The sequence below is a fragment of the Lepisma saccharinum genome, chromosome 4 (assembly GCF_977018435.1).
Source record: "Lepisma saccharinum chromosome 4, izLepSacc3.1, whole genome shotgun sequence".
In the NCBI taxonomy this organism is placed as follows: Eukaryota; Metazoa; Arthropoda; class Insecta; order Zygentoma; family Lepismatidae; genus Lepisma; species Lepisma saccharinum.
In genome coordinates, this window is record NC_139232.1 from 16,461,385 (window position 1) to 16,481,782 (window position 20,398).

Below are 20,398 nucleotides of genomic sequence, written 5' to 3' on the forward strand. Positions count from 1 at the left end.
GGTACGGTATGTATTTCACACTCTATTTTTCAATATAATATTTTTTCCTTTGTTATTCTGTTCAATTAATAACTAACTGAACTTTATTTTTGATATTAACAATAAAAACAATCACTCTGATGTTTGGTAACTTGAGATGAACGATTTCCAGGTGAATGGAGTAGACAGAGCTCAAGCCCCTCCCCTTTCCCGATGTATATACTAAGCTTTCTAAAGGTTTTGCTTGGGTATATATACAGGGTGGGTCAATAAGTCACTTAACACCCCCCGTACAAGGCCACTGCGGCATGGAACGTGAAAATGGCGATGACCAATCGTTGCCTGGCCAAGGGGGAACCACATTGATGTAACCCGCATGGTCGGTGGCCATCTTGATGTCCGCCATCTTGAATTCAACTTCAGAATTTTAAATGGGAAGGGGGTGATATATATCAAATCAGGCTAGAATTTCATGAGAAATGCAATGGTGAAGGTTTTTTCGACATATCTTTAACTAGTAAAAAGTTATGACTGAATTCTTGTTCCAATTTGCTCCTTTTCGAGGTGTTAGAAAAATGGCTTAAAATTCGTTTAGCGCATTGGTAATGCATCGAGATCAAAGTGACGTCTAGGGAGAGACGTTCGCATGCCATTGCACACGATTTTAATCAGATACATCCATGAAGAGCTGCGCATTATGAATGGTTGTCGCGAACAATTTAAGGTGTGACGCTTCCATTGAATTAAAAGTCCTTCACAGTGACAAGGCTAATGTTTATGTTCATAAGGAAGTTCATAAACAGAATATGCGACCCTTGTCATCTGATAACTAACTTTGGACAGAAAATTTTTCACAACGTTCCCATAGCCCAGATAGCACGTAAGTTAACTGCAAGTTAAATCGAATGTCGATTTAACTTGCAGTTAACTTACATGCTATCTGGGAGTGTTCTGGTGTTCCTCCTTATTGAAATAAACTCTGTAAAAAGTACCTTATTCCATAAGCAAGGATGAAAAACCTGTTTATTTAACAAATCCAAGTAGCTCTAAGCATTTAAGGTTCCGTTGATGGAAAATTAACTAACCAATCGTGTTCCACACAGCACGGCACACTATTAACTTACCAGCACTAACCATTCAGCTTTGATCTGTCGAAAATGGTTTATCAGATAAAAAGCATCGAATATTCTGTTTATGAACTTCCTTATGAACATAAACATTAGCCTTGTAACTGTGAAGGACTTTTAATTCAATGGAAGCGTCACACCGTAAATTGTTCGCGACAACCATTCATAATGCGCAGCTCTTCGTGGATGTATCCGATTAAAATCGTGTAAAATGGTATGCGAACTTCTCTCCCTAGACGTCACTTTGATCTCGATGCATTACCGATGTGCTAAACAAATTTTAAGGCATTTTTCTAACACCTCAAAAAGGAGAAAATTGGTACAAGATTTCAGTGATAACTTTTTACTGGTTAAAGATACGTCGAAAAATCCTTCACCATTGCATTTCTCGTGAAATTCTAGCCTGATTTGATATATCATATCACCCCCTTCCCATTTAAAATTCTGAAGTTGAATTCAAGATGGCGGACATCACGATGGCCGCCGACCGTGCGGGTGGCGTCAATCTGGTCCCCCCTTAGCCTGATAACGATTGGTTATCACCATTTCTATGTTGCGCACTGCACTGCACTGCAGTGGCAACCAGGGGTGTTAAGTGACTTTTTGAGCCACCCTGTATATATACTGTATATGTATTTTTTATTTAATTGGCTAATAGTGTGTTAATCATTATTCGTTTTCATTAGCAATGTGAGCGTTAAAATTGTTAATTCACAAGATATAAAATTATTTCCCCACAGAAATGAAGAGATGGATGGGGGGGGGGGGGTAGTACGTGATAGGGGGAGGTGTTGGATGGTACAGCCACCATACCAAAGGACAGGAACACCTGAAGATTCACGGACCTTTGGCTGAAGACATTGTTTTACAAAGAGCATTGGTTTCATGCATCACGCACTGTAGCTGTGCCGTCTGGTTACGAGAAGTGTGTTGGTCAGAGTCTCCTGGGGGAAGCATAATATTTTTTCTCCTGAGATTTCAACCAGTGTACGTGACCGGTGGCCACCCACCATAATGAGGAAATTGGAGAGCTTCGAATGAGGGGCGTAACCTGGACATGGAGACCCCTACAATAATGACTCAGGGCAGGGCCGGCGCTAGTTATTTTGCCGCCCTAGGCCCTGGGCGGTGACTCTCTCTTTCGAACCCCCCCCCCCACACACACACACATCTCCGTCATTATGCAGCAACGGGAAATTGAAAATCAATATATTCGTAAGTAAAACATCAAACTATAAAATAAATAATGAATTTGTTACGCCATTGCAATACTATTAGGCACAAAAGGATATCTCGCTAGACCACTGTTAAACTTTAAAAAATGCGACTCTAATTTTATATTATTATTGTATTCTATGAAAACTCTCTTGCTCTCTCTTAAACGTATCTTAAATGTAACAAGTATTAGGAAAGAAATCAAAGTTTGACTTCATATGTTTACGGTTGTAGGTCTGTGATATATGATTGTATTTTTAAAAGAATTACAAGTAATATTCCCAGATCTCCCCGTGGGTGATCTGAGGTCTGAATTCTTTCCTGCGTTGGGCCCGCATAAAGCGGCTCTGGGGTTCACCCAGCCTCAAATTAATGGGTACCCGGGGGCAACCCTTGGAGATAAAGGTGGCCGGAGAGTGGTGTTGATCACATCACCTCCAAAATGGCCGAGATCGAGAATGTGTGTGACCCTACCCCCACATCTTCTAAATGTGCCTTGATGGCATGGTGCTACATGCACAGGGAACTTTCTTTGCATGTAATATTATTTTTCGTATAATGTTATCTTGCATAAAATGGAAACAAGCGTGTTTGTGATTGACCGAAGATAGTATTTTCATTAGCCTTAATTTCCAAAGAAAAACTTTGTTCGCCACTTGCCACGGTTACCGACAAAGTTAATAAAATTCGAAGTGCTACATTCACATGAGGTGCAAAATCATGACCAGGTAAGATGGGTGCTATTGATGCTGCATCATTAGGCCCATTCCTAAAATAGGCCCAGATGAAAACAGGCGAGAATTTTCCGAAAGCTGAACAGTTCTCTTTTGCTATATTAACCTGAAAATAAATCTTAGAATGAAAATTGGATCCCCAATTTCGGACGCCTAGACACAGCGTTACTTATTAAACAGTTACTATTATTCTTTGCGCTGTGACGTAATTATACCGCGTTTGTTAGAACCTGTCCCGTTTCCCGCGCTAGGGATCGCTCGACAGTTTCGGTGCCAATGAGAAACGAGAAAAAAATCGTCTGCTGGGCAGCGAGGAGCGAATGGAAGCCAGAAGAAAGGCACTTACGTAGACGCTGTTGCCACGTTGCGTATTTTAATTAGCTGCCTGGCTTTGACTTTCCCCAGCACGGAGAAAAGCCAGCGATCAGCTAACGCGGGAACCGGGACAGGTTGTAACAAACGCGGTATAATAACGTCGTAGTGTTTATTGTTCACCGAAGATTTCAAGCGTCAGGCCCAATTTCGTCTTAATCCGGCCCTGAGTGACATATGTACTATATCTCAGAAACTAGAGCTGATAGGGGAAAACTGGTACCATTTTGCCATCAGTAGGTCAAACATACCCAGAAACAGGTCTAACATTTGAGGCATCAAAATGTGTGTTTGCCAGTGCAATCAACTTGTAAAAATCGCTTCCACTTGCAACATGGGTAGAAATTCATACTCTCTTGTACAGTTAAATTTCGTTGTAATAACAGTGCCCAATCTGATGATATTGAAATAAATGTACTCCTGGTGTGAAACAGTCACTCTTCACCTTAAGACTTGCATTGATCTACAGCTGAATGCTCAGATATCCATTTAAGTCTTCACAAATTAAGCTAGAAGATTGGTATTCATCTACAAATAGATTTGTGATACAAACTTTTTTCTTTATTTATTTATTTATATAAAGTGAGAACAGAAAATAACTACAGTATGTCCTACTTTCTGTTTACAGTGATCTAGCAGCCTTCATGACAAGTGACGTGCAGCACTTTGGTACATGGAAATAAATGATGAGATCCAAACACAATTGAGGGTCTAGTGAGAGAGGGAGCTATGCCACAAATCTTGAAAATTCTATTTTTTGCCATTTTCAGTCTTCTCCTACCATCTGTCATCTATCATGTGAACTACAACCATGTCGCATAGCTCCCGTTTGTTCTGCAGCAGATTTTCTAAGTTCTTGAATACGTCCTCATCAGCATTTTGAGTGAGAGAAGGAGCTATGCCACTTACTGATGGTGTCTGCAATAGGAGTGGCAGAGGTTGTGTTGCAGTAACCGGTGCAAGATTTAATATCAACCCTGAAGTTAAAAGATCTCATGGCAATAATGCCTTATATTACTCCAGTTTTTCATGGTGTTTACCAAAAAGTAAAATCCACAGAAACAATGGACAGTGAAGATCCTCCAGAAGACATATGAAGTTGTCTTTATGTAGATCATATGTAACCCTGTGAACATGATCTACACTCAGGCAAAAGTATTTAAGCCTTGTTCAAAGTATTTGATGCGCTAGATTGATTTTTCACATGGGTATACTACAACAATATACCATACATATTCATAATAAATGGTATTTATATTGAAATTCATATTTTTCCTTTTGAATAATTCACCTAACAATATGTTCAGCAAAAAAAAAAAATACCCTTTGTTATACAAATTATGACTCAACGCAATGCTTTAGAAAACTCAATTTATTTCCATTTCATGTCAAAGTGGCATAGCTCCCTCTCTCACTAGACCCCTCAATTGAAGTGAACATTAATTTCTAGCTACACAATAGTTAGCTCAATCACTCTCTTCAAGATTAGACTGCACACATGCAAATTTTCTAGTCTCCAGAGCCTTCTTATAGAAAATTCCTGCCAGCACTGAGCTGGCTGAGTTGAAATTCCACTGCTCTGATAGAATGTGCAACTGATGCAGTAGCATGACCTGATTTTAATGGAAGTGTTACCAGTCTATAACAATTACGTTGCTAAGTTCGTTATTAATATTGTGCAACATACAAGAATGAATGTAATTCAAGAAATGCCTGTTTCATTTTCAGAAGAGGGGTTTCCATTCTGTGGAACTTTTTAAATAATAATAATAATAATAAAATATGATACATTCACAGTAAAACACTGCTAGTCGAATACTATAATTTTCTTAACTATCAATTTGAGCAAGTTATTACTTAATTTTATTTGCCTCATGTAATTTACAAAAGATCCGCTGCATTTGTGATACCTCTATAATTGCATTATATCAGGCATGTCCAACGCATCGATCGCGGAACGTTTTTTGGTCGATCGCAGTTATCTATTGTAATTATATGAATATACGTTATTTGAATTCAACTTCTATAATATATAATGGATTGATCCATTTTTAACCCTTAACCAGGCACACCTCTTTCACCACCTTAAGTAGGCGCGTGGGGGTAAATCAAGTATGATACATATGTACCTAAAAATATTTTTGTACGATTAAATTGACTATTTTCAAGAACTTAAAAGTAGTTTTTGAATATAGAAAATAGGTGCAATTATTTTTTAAAAAAATAATATGGACAGACATTGCATTTCAAAACCCTTTCTTGCAATAGTTAAATCAAATTAAAATAATGAGGAAAATGTGGAATAAGAAATACAAAAAATATTTTTTTTTGTAGGGTATACACTTCAAATATTTGTGTAAATTTAGCAATATCCATTTTTAAAGAAATACAAATATATATTTTTAGTACATTTTCCCTTTAAAAAAATTGAATTTCCAATACATATCAATTTTCAAAATCTCAATTGTTTTACACAGCTAACTAAATGGGACCATTGTATTATTTTTTTATCATATATTATGTCAAATAAACTTCTCTTGTTTTTAAAACTTCGTCGGCAAATTTGACATTTCTTTCCCTTACAGAATATCCCCGTATAATTTCTACGTACGTATTGGTATTTTCCACAATGATTCTCACAGTAGTGTCATCTATGAAAAGTGAAAATCTTCGATAGCAGATTTTGATTTTTTTGTAGTTGCAAGCGATCCAAGAAGGCATAAAGCAATGTTCATACTTCTTTTGTGAACATTCGAACAAGAGCAGGGAGCTTCTTTTCATCCAGTTATTTTGACTTTTCCTAGGAAATAAGTTTCATCTTCATCTGGGATATCAATGTCATTATCATGATTTGTCTTAGAATTAGTATAATGTTCTCACTCAGTAACATGATATTCTATATCATAATCTGATTTGGATTCAATTATTCATCTTGAAGCACTTCAGATGAACTAGGTTCGAAATGTCCTCCAACAGCCACCATATATGCCCCTGCTGTCTTTCATACTACAAGCTTTTGAATGATTTCTTAGAAAAATTAAACATTCACTTTAAAACACGATCACACAACACAGATCAAGTAAAAACTGTTAAAATATTTCACTCACGAAGCACAGTAAGCGAAAGTTCTAAAAAAAATGAACTACAAAAAATCACATACATAACTAGGCGCGTGGGGGTAAATTTAACCCCCATCAACTTTGAAACAGCTTCGCCTTGCTGCAATTACACACACAATGAAGGAAATGACCTCGACAGTTGAATCAGACTGTTTTAGGAAGGTACTAGATAAGCTAGCACTGGAGGCAACCAACAAGTGTCTGGGCATTAAGAAATACCTACCTGGGGGTCAAATTTACCCCCGCGTGCCTAGTTAAGGGTTAATGCAAATTTCAGATTCTGAATATTTATCACTGCTATTCTTTCCCTTTTTTTAAGTGGCGCAGTTTTCAACCCCATCGTGTTTTGTTACTGGCACCAGCAGGTATGACTCAGCCGTGCAGGCGAAGATTCGTGCTGACTGCCAGTTGTCCTGGTGAGCTCACGGGTTTAGAGTGCGTCTGTGTGACTGCCTGTCGAAGAGGTGAAAACAGTGCAAAGAGATGTAAACAGTGTGATTGAGGTTCAAACGCGTATATATATGTATGTGCATGTGTAATATCATTGTTTGAACAGGTAGGAATAATAATAGAAAATGAGTGCTCCTAAAAAGAGCAAAAGCTACCATTTTCACAATGAGTGGGAAAGCGAATACTTTCTTGTAATGTTAAAAGACAAATGTTATTGTTTAATTTGTAACACCTCAATATCATTGCCAAAAAAGGGCAATTTAGAACGTCATTATAAAGCACTGCATATCAATAAATACGATAATAAATACGATGCTGATTTTCCACCCAAAACTGACATTCGTAAAGCTGAAATGAAAGAACTTAAATCAAATTTAGTTGCTCAACAACTTATGATGAAACCATCAAAGCTACCCTGTGTTCCTTCAAAGTTAGCCACCTGATAGTTAAAAATTACAGATCGTTTACCGAAGGGGAATTCGAAAGCGTTTTCTGGAAATAGCCGATAATCTTTTTGAGGGAAATAAGAACCAGAAAGAGATCTCAGCTGCTGTTAAAGATGTTGAATTATCAAGAAACACTGTCATGCGGCGAATCGAGAAAATGAGACAAAACATAATTGAACAATTGTTGAAAGATCTTTCGAATTGTGTTGCTTTCTCACTCCAATTGGATGAATCTACAGACATCAGAGACACAGCTCAGTTACTAGTTTTTATTAGGATGGTTTTGGTAGATTTTAAAGTTAAAGAAGAACTCTTAGGAATGATATCTTTGAAAGGGAGAACTACAGGTCAGGACATATTTAATCCATTCCACTCTTTTGTTACAAAGCTTAATGTTCCATTTCACAAACTTGTTTCCATTACTACTGATGGGGCAAAATCAATGACTGGGCACGTTAATGGCTTTATTGACCTCTGCCGACAGCATGAAGACCTCCCTGATTTCCTTGCATACCACTGTATTATTCATCATCAAGTTTTGGCAAGCAAAAGGCTTAACACAAAAACAGTCATGGACGTAGCTTTATAAATAGCAAATTCTATTTGTGCGGTGGCTCAGTCGGTAACGCGTCTGACTACCATGCTCAAGGTCCCGGGTTCGATCCCCGGCCGGTTCAAATCCGGGAACTTTTCTAACGGTGGAAGCGGCCCCGGCGCCTACCCAGCGTCGAATAACATGGGTACCTGGGGGAAACCCTGGGGGGTAAAGGCGGTCAGGGGCGTGATGCTGATCACATCACCCCCACTCACGACCGGATCAAGAAAGTGTGGGGCGTTATCCCCACACCCCCTATACGCCTTCATGGCGTGGTGCTATGCACAGGGGAACACTTTACCTTTTTTTTATTTGTGGTAAATCACTTCAAAGGTGGATATTTAATCTCACTCTTGAGGAAGGGCAAACTGATATCATTTTTGACATTGATGTCTAGTGGCTGAGTAGGTACAAATTCTTGCAAAGATTTTGTAGTTTGATGAGTGAAATTAAGTCATTTTTGAAGGAGAGGGGAGACCAGAAACCAGAATTAGAAAATGATGAGTGGTTATTTGATCTGGCATTTACTTTACAGGTGAATTAAGTGAAATGAACTTTGCACTACAAGGCAAAAAGAAATGCATTGCTGAAATGATGAGTACAGTTTCATCATACAAAACAAAATTCGAGCTAATGATTGATGACTGATTTAACAAACAATATTTTTGATCACTTTCCTAACATACAGGACCACCTGGAAAATATCCAGACTTTGTTGCTCGTACAGATAAATATGTGGGTGAAATCGGTTCGGTTATCCAAGAGTTCGAAAACAGATTCCGTGACTTCAACAAAATTAGTGTAGTTGTAGAATACTTGTCATTCCCATTCAAATCAGATTTGAAAATTAAAGAAGTTGCAGCTCTTATCACTGAAAACTACACAATGAGTCAGCCATCCCTTGAGGATGAGATATCAACACTAAAAAATGACTTTTTTCTCAAGAGTCGCGCTGAAGAAGAATTGTTTTGGAAGTTTGTGCCCAGAGAAAAATTCCCCATTTTGAGAAGATGCAGTGAAATTGTACACTCATATTTCGGTTCAACATATTGCTGTGAATTGGCATTTTCTTACCCAAAAATGACGAAGAGTAAACAACGTTCCAACATGGCAGATGATCATCTCGAGGATTCCCTAAAACTGTCCCTCACTGAATACTCAATTGACTTCCAAAGACTGGTGAATGACATGCAGGCTCAGACGTCTCACTAACCAAAAGCTAAGCCACTTCAATTCAACACATATTATTTTTATTGTATTATTTATTGTGTTATTTGTATATTTTCCCTACGGTGCTTAATGATTAATTAGTAGCTCACTGCCTGTTTTGACAAAAAAAAAGAAGTAGATCACTACTTCATTGAAGTTGAACATGCCTGCATTATATGAAGTGGTGGTTACATTTGTGAAAGAGGCAATTTACTAGTTTTTTTTTTTTTGTTTGTTTATTTTTTTACCACTCCATTATCATTGCTCCACTGACCAAATATTTCCTAAAAATTATTGTTACATGTACACCATAACATGGTGTACATACAATAAACATTTATTAATCAGCAGAGAATTCTTTTTCTGTTGGTGTACAGTGGAATCCATGAGTATTACCATGCAAATTGTCCACGACCATTTTCATTAATTTTTCTCTTACATCCTATGTGTTTTTAAGCGATGGATTTTTATGTATGCTGGTGCAGAAGTTGTCAACAGCTTGTTTTGAGTTTTCTTTTAATTATTGAAGCTCTTATTGGGTCAAATAAAGTACACGAACATGGTGATGGACAATTTGCATGGTAAAAACTCATGGATCCCACTGTACATCAAATAAATGCAAATCTACATGCGAGCAAGAAATGCCACTTCAACGTTGCCCATCTGGATAAGGAAAATTATGACCATGATTTTTGCCTCCATTTTGAACTTCTATTGTTTTTTTTTCCTTCTAATCATCATTCACATCATTGTTGCGCCTAGCTTTATGAAAAGATGTAGAGAAGTGGTGTTAAAAAACATGCAACAACAATAATACAGGTGTTGAATCTATTACGCATTCTTCATTTACTAGGTTTAACATGAGAAGACAGAAAAGCAATGGAAAAAGAAAGGTACGATCATGATGGGGTTATAATTGCTTCTGTGGTGAATGATCCTATGTTGTTATATGTAAGTATGCAGCCTGATGCTGGTCCCTCTCCAGTGACATCATGCTGCACAAGAGTCAAATCTTGCTGAAGAGTGGAAACTGCAACAGCACCTCCATCATGTGGGGGGACGTATTTCCCAAGCTATTCCCATTACTTGTTCCATTTCTCGTCTCCGGTAACAAGGACCCATAGGCAACCTGCCCTTCGTATTTCCTACCCCTTCATGTTGGGGTCCATGTGCTCTATCGGGAGTCTTGTCATGCCATGTAACCTGGTCCCTTCAACAGAAACACTGGGTCCCATGCTGTTTATCAGTGTTGCCAAACCTGATGCGCAAAAAAGAGGTAAATTTCACTTTAAATTGAGCTAAAGTTCACTTTCAAGGAACTAGATTTACGAAGGCTGGATAAAGTGCCTCCCATAGTAATTTTAGTTGTTAAGGGGGTGGGGGCGCTGCTATTGCCGGTAACTTTAAAGTGATGACAATCTATTCTTAGTTTTCACCGTCTAGATCTGAGGGTGGCTGTATGAAATCGAAAATAAAGGATTACCGGATAACAATATTGTCATCTTCACCTCAGCCAAGGTGCTATATACCTAGGTAAAAGTAGCTGGGGAGGTAAGATGGGGTGGGATGATGCAGCCAATATAATAATATCACGTCATGTGCAAAATGTATACGCATGGCAAAAGTTGGTCTCTGTGGATCGGGGCTAGTGATGGCATCATAGTGGGGCAGGGGACGGGTGCCACAGTTCCCAGCCAAATGAGTGCATGAAAGAGCCAGATCTGGCCCCAAAAGAGCTAAGTTGGCAACAGTGCTGTTTATCGCAGACTGTGGGAGACTACAAATCTCAAGATGTGCTATCTTGCTATATTTTAAAACATTTTTAGTAGAACTAAAACAGCTTTCTGCTTTTCTTAATTGCTAATCTTACCTCTAACTCTGGAAACAGTGGTTACATGTATAGTCACGGACACTTCTGGGTTGTAATGATCCCATTGAAAGTCAATGGGATTATTACAACCCAGAAGTGTCCGTCACTGTACAACACTCCTCTGAACTGATATCAATCTACATTCGCATTACCATTTCATTCTTAATCTCAGAAAACAGTAACTGCAATTAGGGGAAAGTGCAAGTGAGATGGTTGCCTCTCTCTTTTTTGCCCGGGGCACTATGGCCTTTTAATGCTAAACCTTGTCTACCAGGAGAGAGTAACTGACCTTGCTTCCCTAGTTTTGGCAGCCAATCACAACCACTGTCAGGATGTATTCCTAAAGCATTTATATTTGATAATAAGCATGGAGGGAAAAGTATGAGAACAACACTACTTTTGAATTATTTATTGCATAGTGTAAATTTATATTGAACTGTAGTAATGAGCTGCACAGAATTGTCTTTCATATAAGTCATAGGTAGTTTTTTTTATGAAAAATCTTTTACAAAGTACAAACATACGTCAAAAAATTTCACAGGATTTCACCTGAATGCATAATGTAGAACAGGTGGATAACTTTCTTCAAGAATGAGTAGTACACACATGTATCAAATTACTTGTCACTTTTGCAATGCTAATGAAAAAGTTACATTATTATTAAGAGATGTAGAAATTCAGATACAGTAATGATATAATAGAATGCCCAGTCAAGAAGAAAAAGAACTTCATTTTTATTTATTTGATCACACTTTGCTAAACACAATAGGCTCGCATATTTGTAAAATACCACTTCAGTTGCACATCATAATGTGCAGTGATGGGATATTTCAATTATTAATCTAGAAATATTTCTTATTTCAGTCAACTGTTTGTACAAAATAAACATCACGCCATACCGTTTAGTCTAATCAAGTTACCAGGTCTTGTCACATGAAACTATTTCAAATTTTAAAAATTAGCAGGTGTTAAAAGAATTTTTCTTTTTTATGATAAAGACTTCTAAAATCCTTTTAACAGTGAACATGAAACTATCTTCACTTATGCACCTACAGATAAAACCAGTCAAAGTTACAGAAACCTGTGGATAAGTGAAGTAACTCAAAATATAGACTGTACTAGTTCACCTAAGACCCTTTGATTTTTCAGTCCTTGCAGTAATACTCAAAATGTCATAAGTATAATATTCTTAGTTTCTTCACACAAAACATTTATAAGATCATCTGTACAAGTTAATCAATAGTGTACAACTTGGCTTTTCCATTATTCGTGCATTTTTGCAAGCATTTCTGCATCCAATTATGCCATGCTCCAAAATATCACGCCTCCTATGTCTAAAATACTGTCCTGTTTTATCACGTCACCTTACACATACAATAGTAGTTTACACTAAATACATTTTTCTTTTCATATATGTAAAATTCTGGGATACCACTAGCTACAATATCTAACTGTACAAAAGACCAGATGTTTGTGTCACTTTCTGAAGAAGAAGAAGAAAGGGAAACCACACTTGACAACTGATATAACACTAGTATAATTGATGTCTATGACATCAACAAAGTTGTTACCTTTAACTGGTCGTTATGAATCAAGAAACATAGATGATGTTTCAAATGTTCCTTATAGTGAAGGTTTGTGCAATTAGAAAGATCACACAATTGTTTCTCTTTTTAAAATAACATCTAATATTCATTTTGGGAAATGTTTTCAACAAAATTAATAACATTATGTGTAAGAAGAACAATTATCACATTAGATTTGAATGAGGATGAACATAGAACATAGAATGTTCAAATTTGAATGACAATAGACAATAGTCACTATGATTATTCAATTTCATAAAAATCTGTCATTATCGGCATTATTAACAAATAAAATGATTATGAATTATAGCATATATAACAATTAACATTTCAAGTTGGATGGTAACTTGATGCAAATATGGATGGCATTACATGGATGTTAACATTATGGAACTTTTGGAACTTTTATACATGTATTAATTAGGGCTGAGCCGATAGCAATGCCAATATATTGGTTTCGGTATCGGAATGTTTCAATTAGATTTTATTTACTGATACCAGCTAATACTTTTCTGACATTTTGATCATTCGTGGGATCTCCAAAAATGCCACAGAACACTTTCAAGAGTATAATTATGCTGAAAGTTTTGCAGAATTTGAGATTTCCATTAATTTTGCACCAATATTATGTGAAAAAATTGTGTTTTCTGAGTACATAAGTATTTAAAAAATATATATGCTTATAATTGTAGTAGAATACATGCTCACTAATACAATATTAATCAAGATTTTGAACAACTTTTAATTAATACAATTTTCAAGCATAGGTATTGGTATTGATTGAAAGTGGTATCATCTCAGCCCTAATATTAATTTTTGTTATGGCTGGGGAAATTCATATTTTCAAAAGGTAGAGAATTTTGTTTCAAAATTGGAAGCAGCAGATGAATTCACGAAGAGAGCATGATTGTCTTTACTTTTTAAGTCACTTCATTTTTGACTTGTGTTGACAATATTTCAAAATATACATAATTTCTCAATGTTGTTCTTCTAAACGGTTTTCACAGAGGGAAATACATGTGGCATTTGAAACGAACAAACAATTAAGATACAGCATATTATATGATGTTATAAATATGCCTTCCTGTCATTTAATACTTGGCTCACCTGGCCCTTTTTTTACTTCTGTGTTCACATATCCTTTCTTTTTGTGTTATATTGAAATTGTATTAACGGAAAGGCACTAAATTACCAAATTGCAATGCAATTATTTTAGCTTCAAAGATACATCATATACCCAAAGTATTATGTAAGAAATTTTGTGTGCCATTTTAAAACTAATTTCCAATGTGTTTACATGATCTTGTTTTTCTCTCCTATTCAACTTCTGACTGTCTTCAAATTTTCACCATAGATATTAAATACACAAAATGTAATTTAACTTTTATCGTTTCCTTAACATCCCTCAGCCTACAGCATCACATGCACAAGTTAAGAGTAATACAGCATAGTGCATTAAGCATTTCACACACACAATAACAACACTGTTGGAGAAGGCAAAACATAAGTATTGGCATAAAATAATGTATGATACTAAATCATGATGTCCTGCGTCAGGCTTTGTATGGGTGCTGGTTGGATTCTCCCAGGGGAAGCGTGACTACTTTCCTCCCGAGATTTCAGCCTGTGTATGAGACTAGTGGCCACCCACCATCACGAGGAAATTGGGCAGCTAAGAACGAGTAGTGTAATCCGGTTGTGGAAACCTACAAAAACGACTGAGGTTTTGCGGTGCTGACCACACATCACCCGTAAACTGGTTGGATGTTCGCCCACCTCTGCTAAGAAAGTGGGAGTGAGGTTGGCAGTCTGTAGGGAAGCCTTTGCCCTCACAGGCTGTTACACCACAGCTTAAACAAAGCTCATTATTCAATGATGAAGCATTCATTTCTTCAGACAATACTTACACTTTGAGGAGAAAAACCGTTTTTATGATTTCAGCCAAATACAGAATTTATGAAGATGATGCCTTTCATTTATAAGTGAAACAATTACATTCCTATCTCAGATGAACTTCATTCTTGGAAGCTAGAATCTACCTTTCCATTCTGAGGGCCTGCCAGATTGCATAGTGGTAATGCTGTCACCTTGTAATCAAGGGGTCCTGGGTTCAATACTCACATAGTGGTTCGGATCCCACTATAAACTGTAGGTCTAGTCCCAATTAGTCTTGCCATGCAAAAAAGTGAGCTTAAAACAAAAACTCCACGTTTCCATTCTGTGTGTTGTGCCAAGCTATTCCCTTTTAAAATGTAGATAGTTATCAAAAATATGAATACAGACAAATCCCAATGGAGATGATTGATTTCTAAAAATTCTTCAACAGAATGACAATAAAAGTATTGTATCAAAAAATTGTCTAAATCATCGAATCAGTTCATATTTTAGATATGTGATAATGGCAGTTATCGTGGAATTGTGTCCTAGTAGAGAAAAAATGGAGAAAAAGAAAGTGGAGACTCTGATAACTATAACAAACTTGTTTCGACAGAATGACAGTTTTGAAAAGACCTGTGCAGTTATACAATCTACAAACACAGCAAACAATTATTTACTTCATTGTTAAAAAAATCTTAGTTATAAATACTTGAACATTCTCATTATAAAAAGAAAAACAACTGCAATCAACAATTTTGTGGAAGGCACACAGGGTATTTCATACAACATAATGAGTCCTTACTCTGATAACTGTAACCTTTTAGATCCTAAACACGAAGTTCACCCTGTGTATTCTAATTATTCTAAGTTACTCTTACTGTTCCTATCAAAAATTTAGGTTTTGTGGAACAGTTCATTGCAGTCAATTCAAATTATAACAATAACAAATATCAATGGAATTGTAAAAAAGATAAATAGATATACCTTTCAGAACATAAAACGTGTCAAATTTCTTCCAACTGGCGTCACAATATACTTGGCTATCGAATTGTTTAGAAAAAATGCTCTCTACCTAGCAAATACTGGTATCCCATTCACTTACAAAGTGTTAATTCAGTCGTTAACTAACATTCCTGTACAAAGATTAACTAAGACAATAATCTGTACAGATATAACACAATATTACAAACGGAAACTTATCTTACAATTATAAATAAATGAAAATTCCTACGTCAGCATCATCGCTACTTCCAAATTCAGAGTTCTCCATTACAATGGCGCCAAGATATTGCATTCTCATCCAAGGCACTGTAGTGGAGATATGTTTCCGAAGCTGCTGTCCTGGATGGAAATTGTTTCGATCATGGATCATTTTGTGTCATGTGCTTGATTGTTATGCTTGTTTTATAAGGCCTCTGAAATATATATGCACTGCTGTGAGATTTGTCTTGTGATGGAGGGTTGCGTCCTGAGAAAGGGTCTGAACAACAACTATAGTAGAAACTCTGATCACAGTAATTTTTTTTTACTATAAAGAAAACTGTACAAACCATTTTTTTTCCCCCCTCGCATTTCATTTGTAAAATGTTCTGGTTACAGGTAAGTGTTCTGTATTAAATTCTCGTCAGTTTCTCTTTAGTATATTTATATATTATATTTTGGCTTTCTGGAGATCACTTGAGCAATGTAGAGCTCTCTCTATATTAAAAGTTCCTCTCATCTCTGGAATTCAGGTAAAGGTTTCACTAGGCCCTCATTGTAAGCTCGCTGCACACTTTCACACACAAACCTGTATTGACTCTGGAAAATAAAAATGAAGCAAAATAATATGTTATTAGCAGAAACAATTCATACAACTCAAAATTTTTCAACAAAATTAACATATTCACAGAAAAATCCATTATAGCCCAATGCCTAATGCATTAGCATTAAAAAACTCAAACTTTCAAATATTTATATTCTGTAATTATATACAGATAGAAGCTATTTCAAGTTAGTAAGATATTACACTTGCAAACATAGCCTTGGCTATGAATGGTTGTGGGAAAAGGTTCTCCGAGTGAAAGGCAAAAGGAGCATCAAACCATCAAGGAGAGAAAAGGTTGGAACAACAAAAATCACAGCACTTTGTATTTGCACTTTATGAAAAGAATATTAATGTGAGTTTTCTAACAAATATATCTAAAATTTTTATAAAAATTACATAAATTTTCTACTTAATGTAGCTAATGTGAGATTCTTGCAGACATTCGAAACGCAAGAACTCCAGAAAAGCATCGGGGAATAAATTCAAATTGGTAATAAAATACTGACACATTAGTATTGTCAACAACTTTTCTAACGTTGGAAGCGGCCCTGGTGCCCACCCAGCGTCGAATGACATGGGAACCTGGGGGAAACCCTGGGGGGTAAAGGCAGTCAGGGGCGTGATGCTGATCACATAACCCCCACTCACGACCGGATCAAGAAAGTGTGGGGCATTACCCCCACACCCCCTATACGCCTTCAAGGCATGGTGCTAAGCACAGGGGAGCACTTTACCTTTTTATTAGTATTGGGATCAGCTGAGCTCTAAATACATAGCTCAATCTGAAAGTATAGAATGTTTGAGCATACAGTCCCCACAAGTGATTCGTTGCAGCCGATCATTTGTTCGCTGTGTTCAGTGTGGTGTACGTAGTTGTCTGGTGCACTTCGTACTGTTGACTTGTTCACGTGGTGAGTGTAACAAGTTGTAACAATGGATGTGCAATTGCAAATCCTACCAACTGTCAGGTGTGTGGCACGATTCGTTTCTTACAGGCGGAAATCATTAGACCCAGAGACATTCATCGGAGACTACGGCAATGGTGTTATGAACGCAACAAGTGTCCGGAAATGGAGCATAATGTCTAATAATGGGCAAACAGATGTCCATGACATTGAGTAATCAGGACGACCCTCTTGTCATCATGGATGCACCGAAACAAAAGTTGTACCATGTCATTCAAGAGAATCGAGGTGGTGAGGAATTCAGGATTCTGTCATGGACTGGATGAATGGCCAGATGGCAACAAGGAGGGAACAGTTAAACTGGTGTCGTGGTATTACAAGTGCTTCAATGTCAAAGGCAATTACGTGGAGCAGTAGGTAAAAGTATGTGGCAAAACATGCATATTCTGTTTCAATAAATATTTTTCTATGGCGAAACATTCTTTACTTTCCATAATCCCTACTAGGTTATAACATTCCTTAACTCTAAAATAAAACTTTAAATCAGATACATTGTTAATAACAAATGAAATGAAGGAATGAAAGGGGGAAAATACTTACAGCTGTCTGGATCATCATGGCTCTCTGATCCCTCATTGACCTCACAATATCCAGTGGATAAACAGGTTCGTTTGCCTCAATGAGACACATTGCAGTCTCCATAAGAATTAACACGCCGGTACGCCCAATGCCTGCTGAACAATGTACAATCGTTGGTTCCACCATCCCAGCCCTCGCTTGGCGAACCCTCTGCACAAATTCCAGAAACTGAGAAGATTCCGTTGGCACTCCATGGTCAGGCCATGCCACATACTGCATGTGAGTAATATGTCGCTCTTCCTGTGTCTAGAATTTTAAGAGAAAGGTATTGTAAGAAATGGGCTTCATCTTGAATTGCACAAACATTCAAAAACCTTTATGTTCATTAAGAGTTATCTATAAACAAATTAGTATTTAAGGCAAATTCCAAGATTTCCAATCTATACAAAAGTACTGTGATTTAAATACATTACCAACATATTATTTAAGCAAGAATGTTTGTTATTCAACAGCAGCACACGCTCTGTTCAGACAAAAATTGTAACATTTTTTATATAAAACATCACCAATGTTAAGTAGTTGTATTTGGGGAAGTATTTGCTTGGATGTTTGGTAGTGTTATAATTAGGGAGTGGATTTTTAGGTTTCTGTTACTTCGGAATTCAGCCAAACTCATTAGGAGTGCTGACCATATGGTTGTAGTAGTATCTGCAAAGTCTTATTTCACATAAAAATGCATAATTTTATATTTAGCACATAAAACACATATTTCTAGGGAAAGAACATAAAATTAACATACTTTAGATATTACAGACAAAATAAAGTTTCCGAATTCTTTGTTTAATCACATATTTTGGAGTTAATGCATAATGCAGACAAAACACGCAGAAAATTAGTAAATTACTATCCCGTTCTGGACTCCAGAACAAATAATCTTGAAATTTTTGCCTGCGTTGTGAATGAGTTTGACAAAACTATCACATCACCCATTGTGATTCTCCAAGATTTATTGAAAGATTGATGTTTGAAAAATGATCAATCAGTCAATCGATTTGGGGTTCCTGTCTGCAAGTCTAAGCGTTTTGTGTGGTGTGATAGCAAAACTGAAAACTTTCACACAACTGTTTTGCGAAAGAGTGATGGATGTTGGTAAAAGCGATTGGAAACAAATTCCGAAATGTGTTTAAAAAGAAACACAGGGTACCAAAAACTGTGTAAAGTTGCCAGGTTCTGGAGAGTGAATATGTGGGTGATATCGAAGGTGTGTAAGTGTGCGTGACATCTTCCACTTCAAATATGCACGTCTGTCTATGCGTGATATGGAAAGGTTCTTTTCATAGTACAAGACATTGTTCACACAAATCGGCATGCACTTTCAATGGACAATTGGAAATTTACCTTGTTGTTCATTGTAATCAACAGAATGAAAAAAAAAATCAGGCTTTTAGCACCTAAAAATCCACTTCCTAGTTATAATATTGCACATGATACCAAGAATGGTTCTATTGCATGAGGAACCTGAGGAAACTGATAATAAACATTCCCAACTAGAAACCACATAAGCTCCCTCCCTAATATCTGGTGATGCACAACTAGTGCTCCCCAAAATGTAAAAGAGCTGGGTGTCCTACTCGTTGAACATGTTAGCTATACAGAACACATAAGCATGCTACAATCAAAATTAGGTAAGGTGTGCTATGCCCTTTGAGAAAAATCAAGTACTCATATTTTAAAATGCCTTTATATGACAAATTAGGATGCTTTACTAAGATATGGGATCATGATTTGGGACAAGAAGAGCCATTGTAATATCATTTTTAAGCTTCAAAAGAGAGCCCTGAGTGAGTGAGCTGGAGAGAAAAAACTTATTAATGTAGAATTATTTTCCATCAATTTAACATATTAACTCTACCTTGCATATACATTTATGTAAAGCAAAATATTTCCAAATAAACCAAACTTCATATGAAACACTGTCATCTCAACTTATATAAGAAAAGGCCTTTTAAATTTATCTACTAATCTCCGTAATAAACCACCACAAGATACGAGGAAAGAACCAAAAATTATCATATTCAAGCACAAGATAAAGTCCCTACTTCTCAAACATGTTCTTTATTCTAGAACTGAATACATGGAAGCAACTCTCACTTAACACAAAATGTAGAAAACTTTATATAACACAGTATAATCATGTATTCTTCTTGTAAATTTAAGTATTAAAGAAACTTGGATAATTAGTGTCACCTAGCAGTAGGCTGTTTTTTTTTATATATCTTGTTATTGAATCTTATGTGATTTCACCGTATTGATTTCACCGTAACACATGATAAAGGCCCAATTTTGGTAATGTAAGTTTTATTTTATATCTGTGCATTATAATTAGAGCTGAGCCCATACCACTTTTGAACCGATGCCGATACTGGAAAATTGCAATAAATAAAAGTTGTTCAAAATATTGATCAATAATAGTGTATAAAATATTCTTATCTGATTATATGCATGAATTTGCTTTAGAAATTTAAAA

General features: G+C 36.5%; 1 protein-coding gene across 7 annotated transcripts in view; it reads right to left on the bottom strand.

Moving 5' to 3' along the window:
* Positions 1–11,520: 11,520 nt before the first annotated feature.
* The window catches only part of Ptpmeg (protein tyrosine phosphatase Meg), a 365,178-nt gene continuing 356,300 nt past the window's right edge, over positions 11,521–20,398 (bottom strand). For all 7 annotated transcript variants that reach the window (XM_083120336.1, XM_083120341.1, XM_083120339.1 and 4 more), the window contains 2 exons: positions 17,893–18,177; positions 11,521–16,380 (listed from right to left, as the gene is read on the bottom strand). In XM_083120336.1, the coding sequence (XP_082976462.1) occupies positions 16,297–16,380; positions 17,893–18,177 (369 nt within the window). In that variant the 3' untranslated portion in view covers positions 11,521–16,296. The remainder of the gene's footprint in view (positions 16,381–17,892; positions 18,178–20,398) is intronic.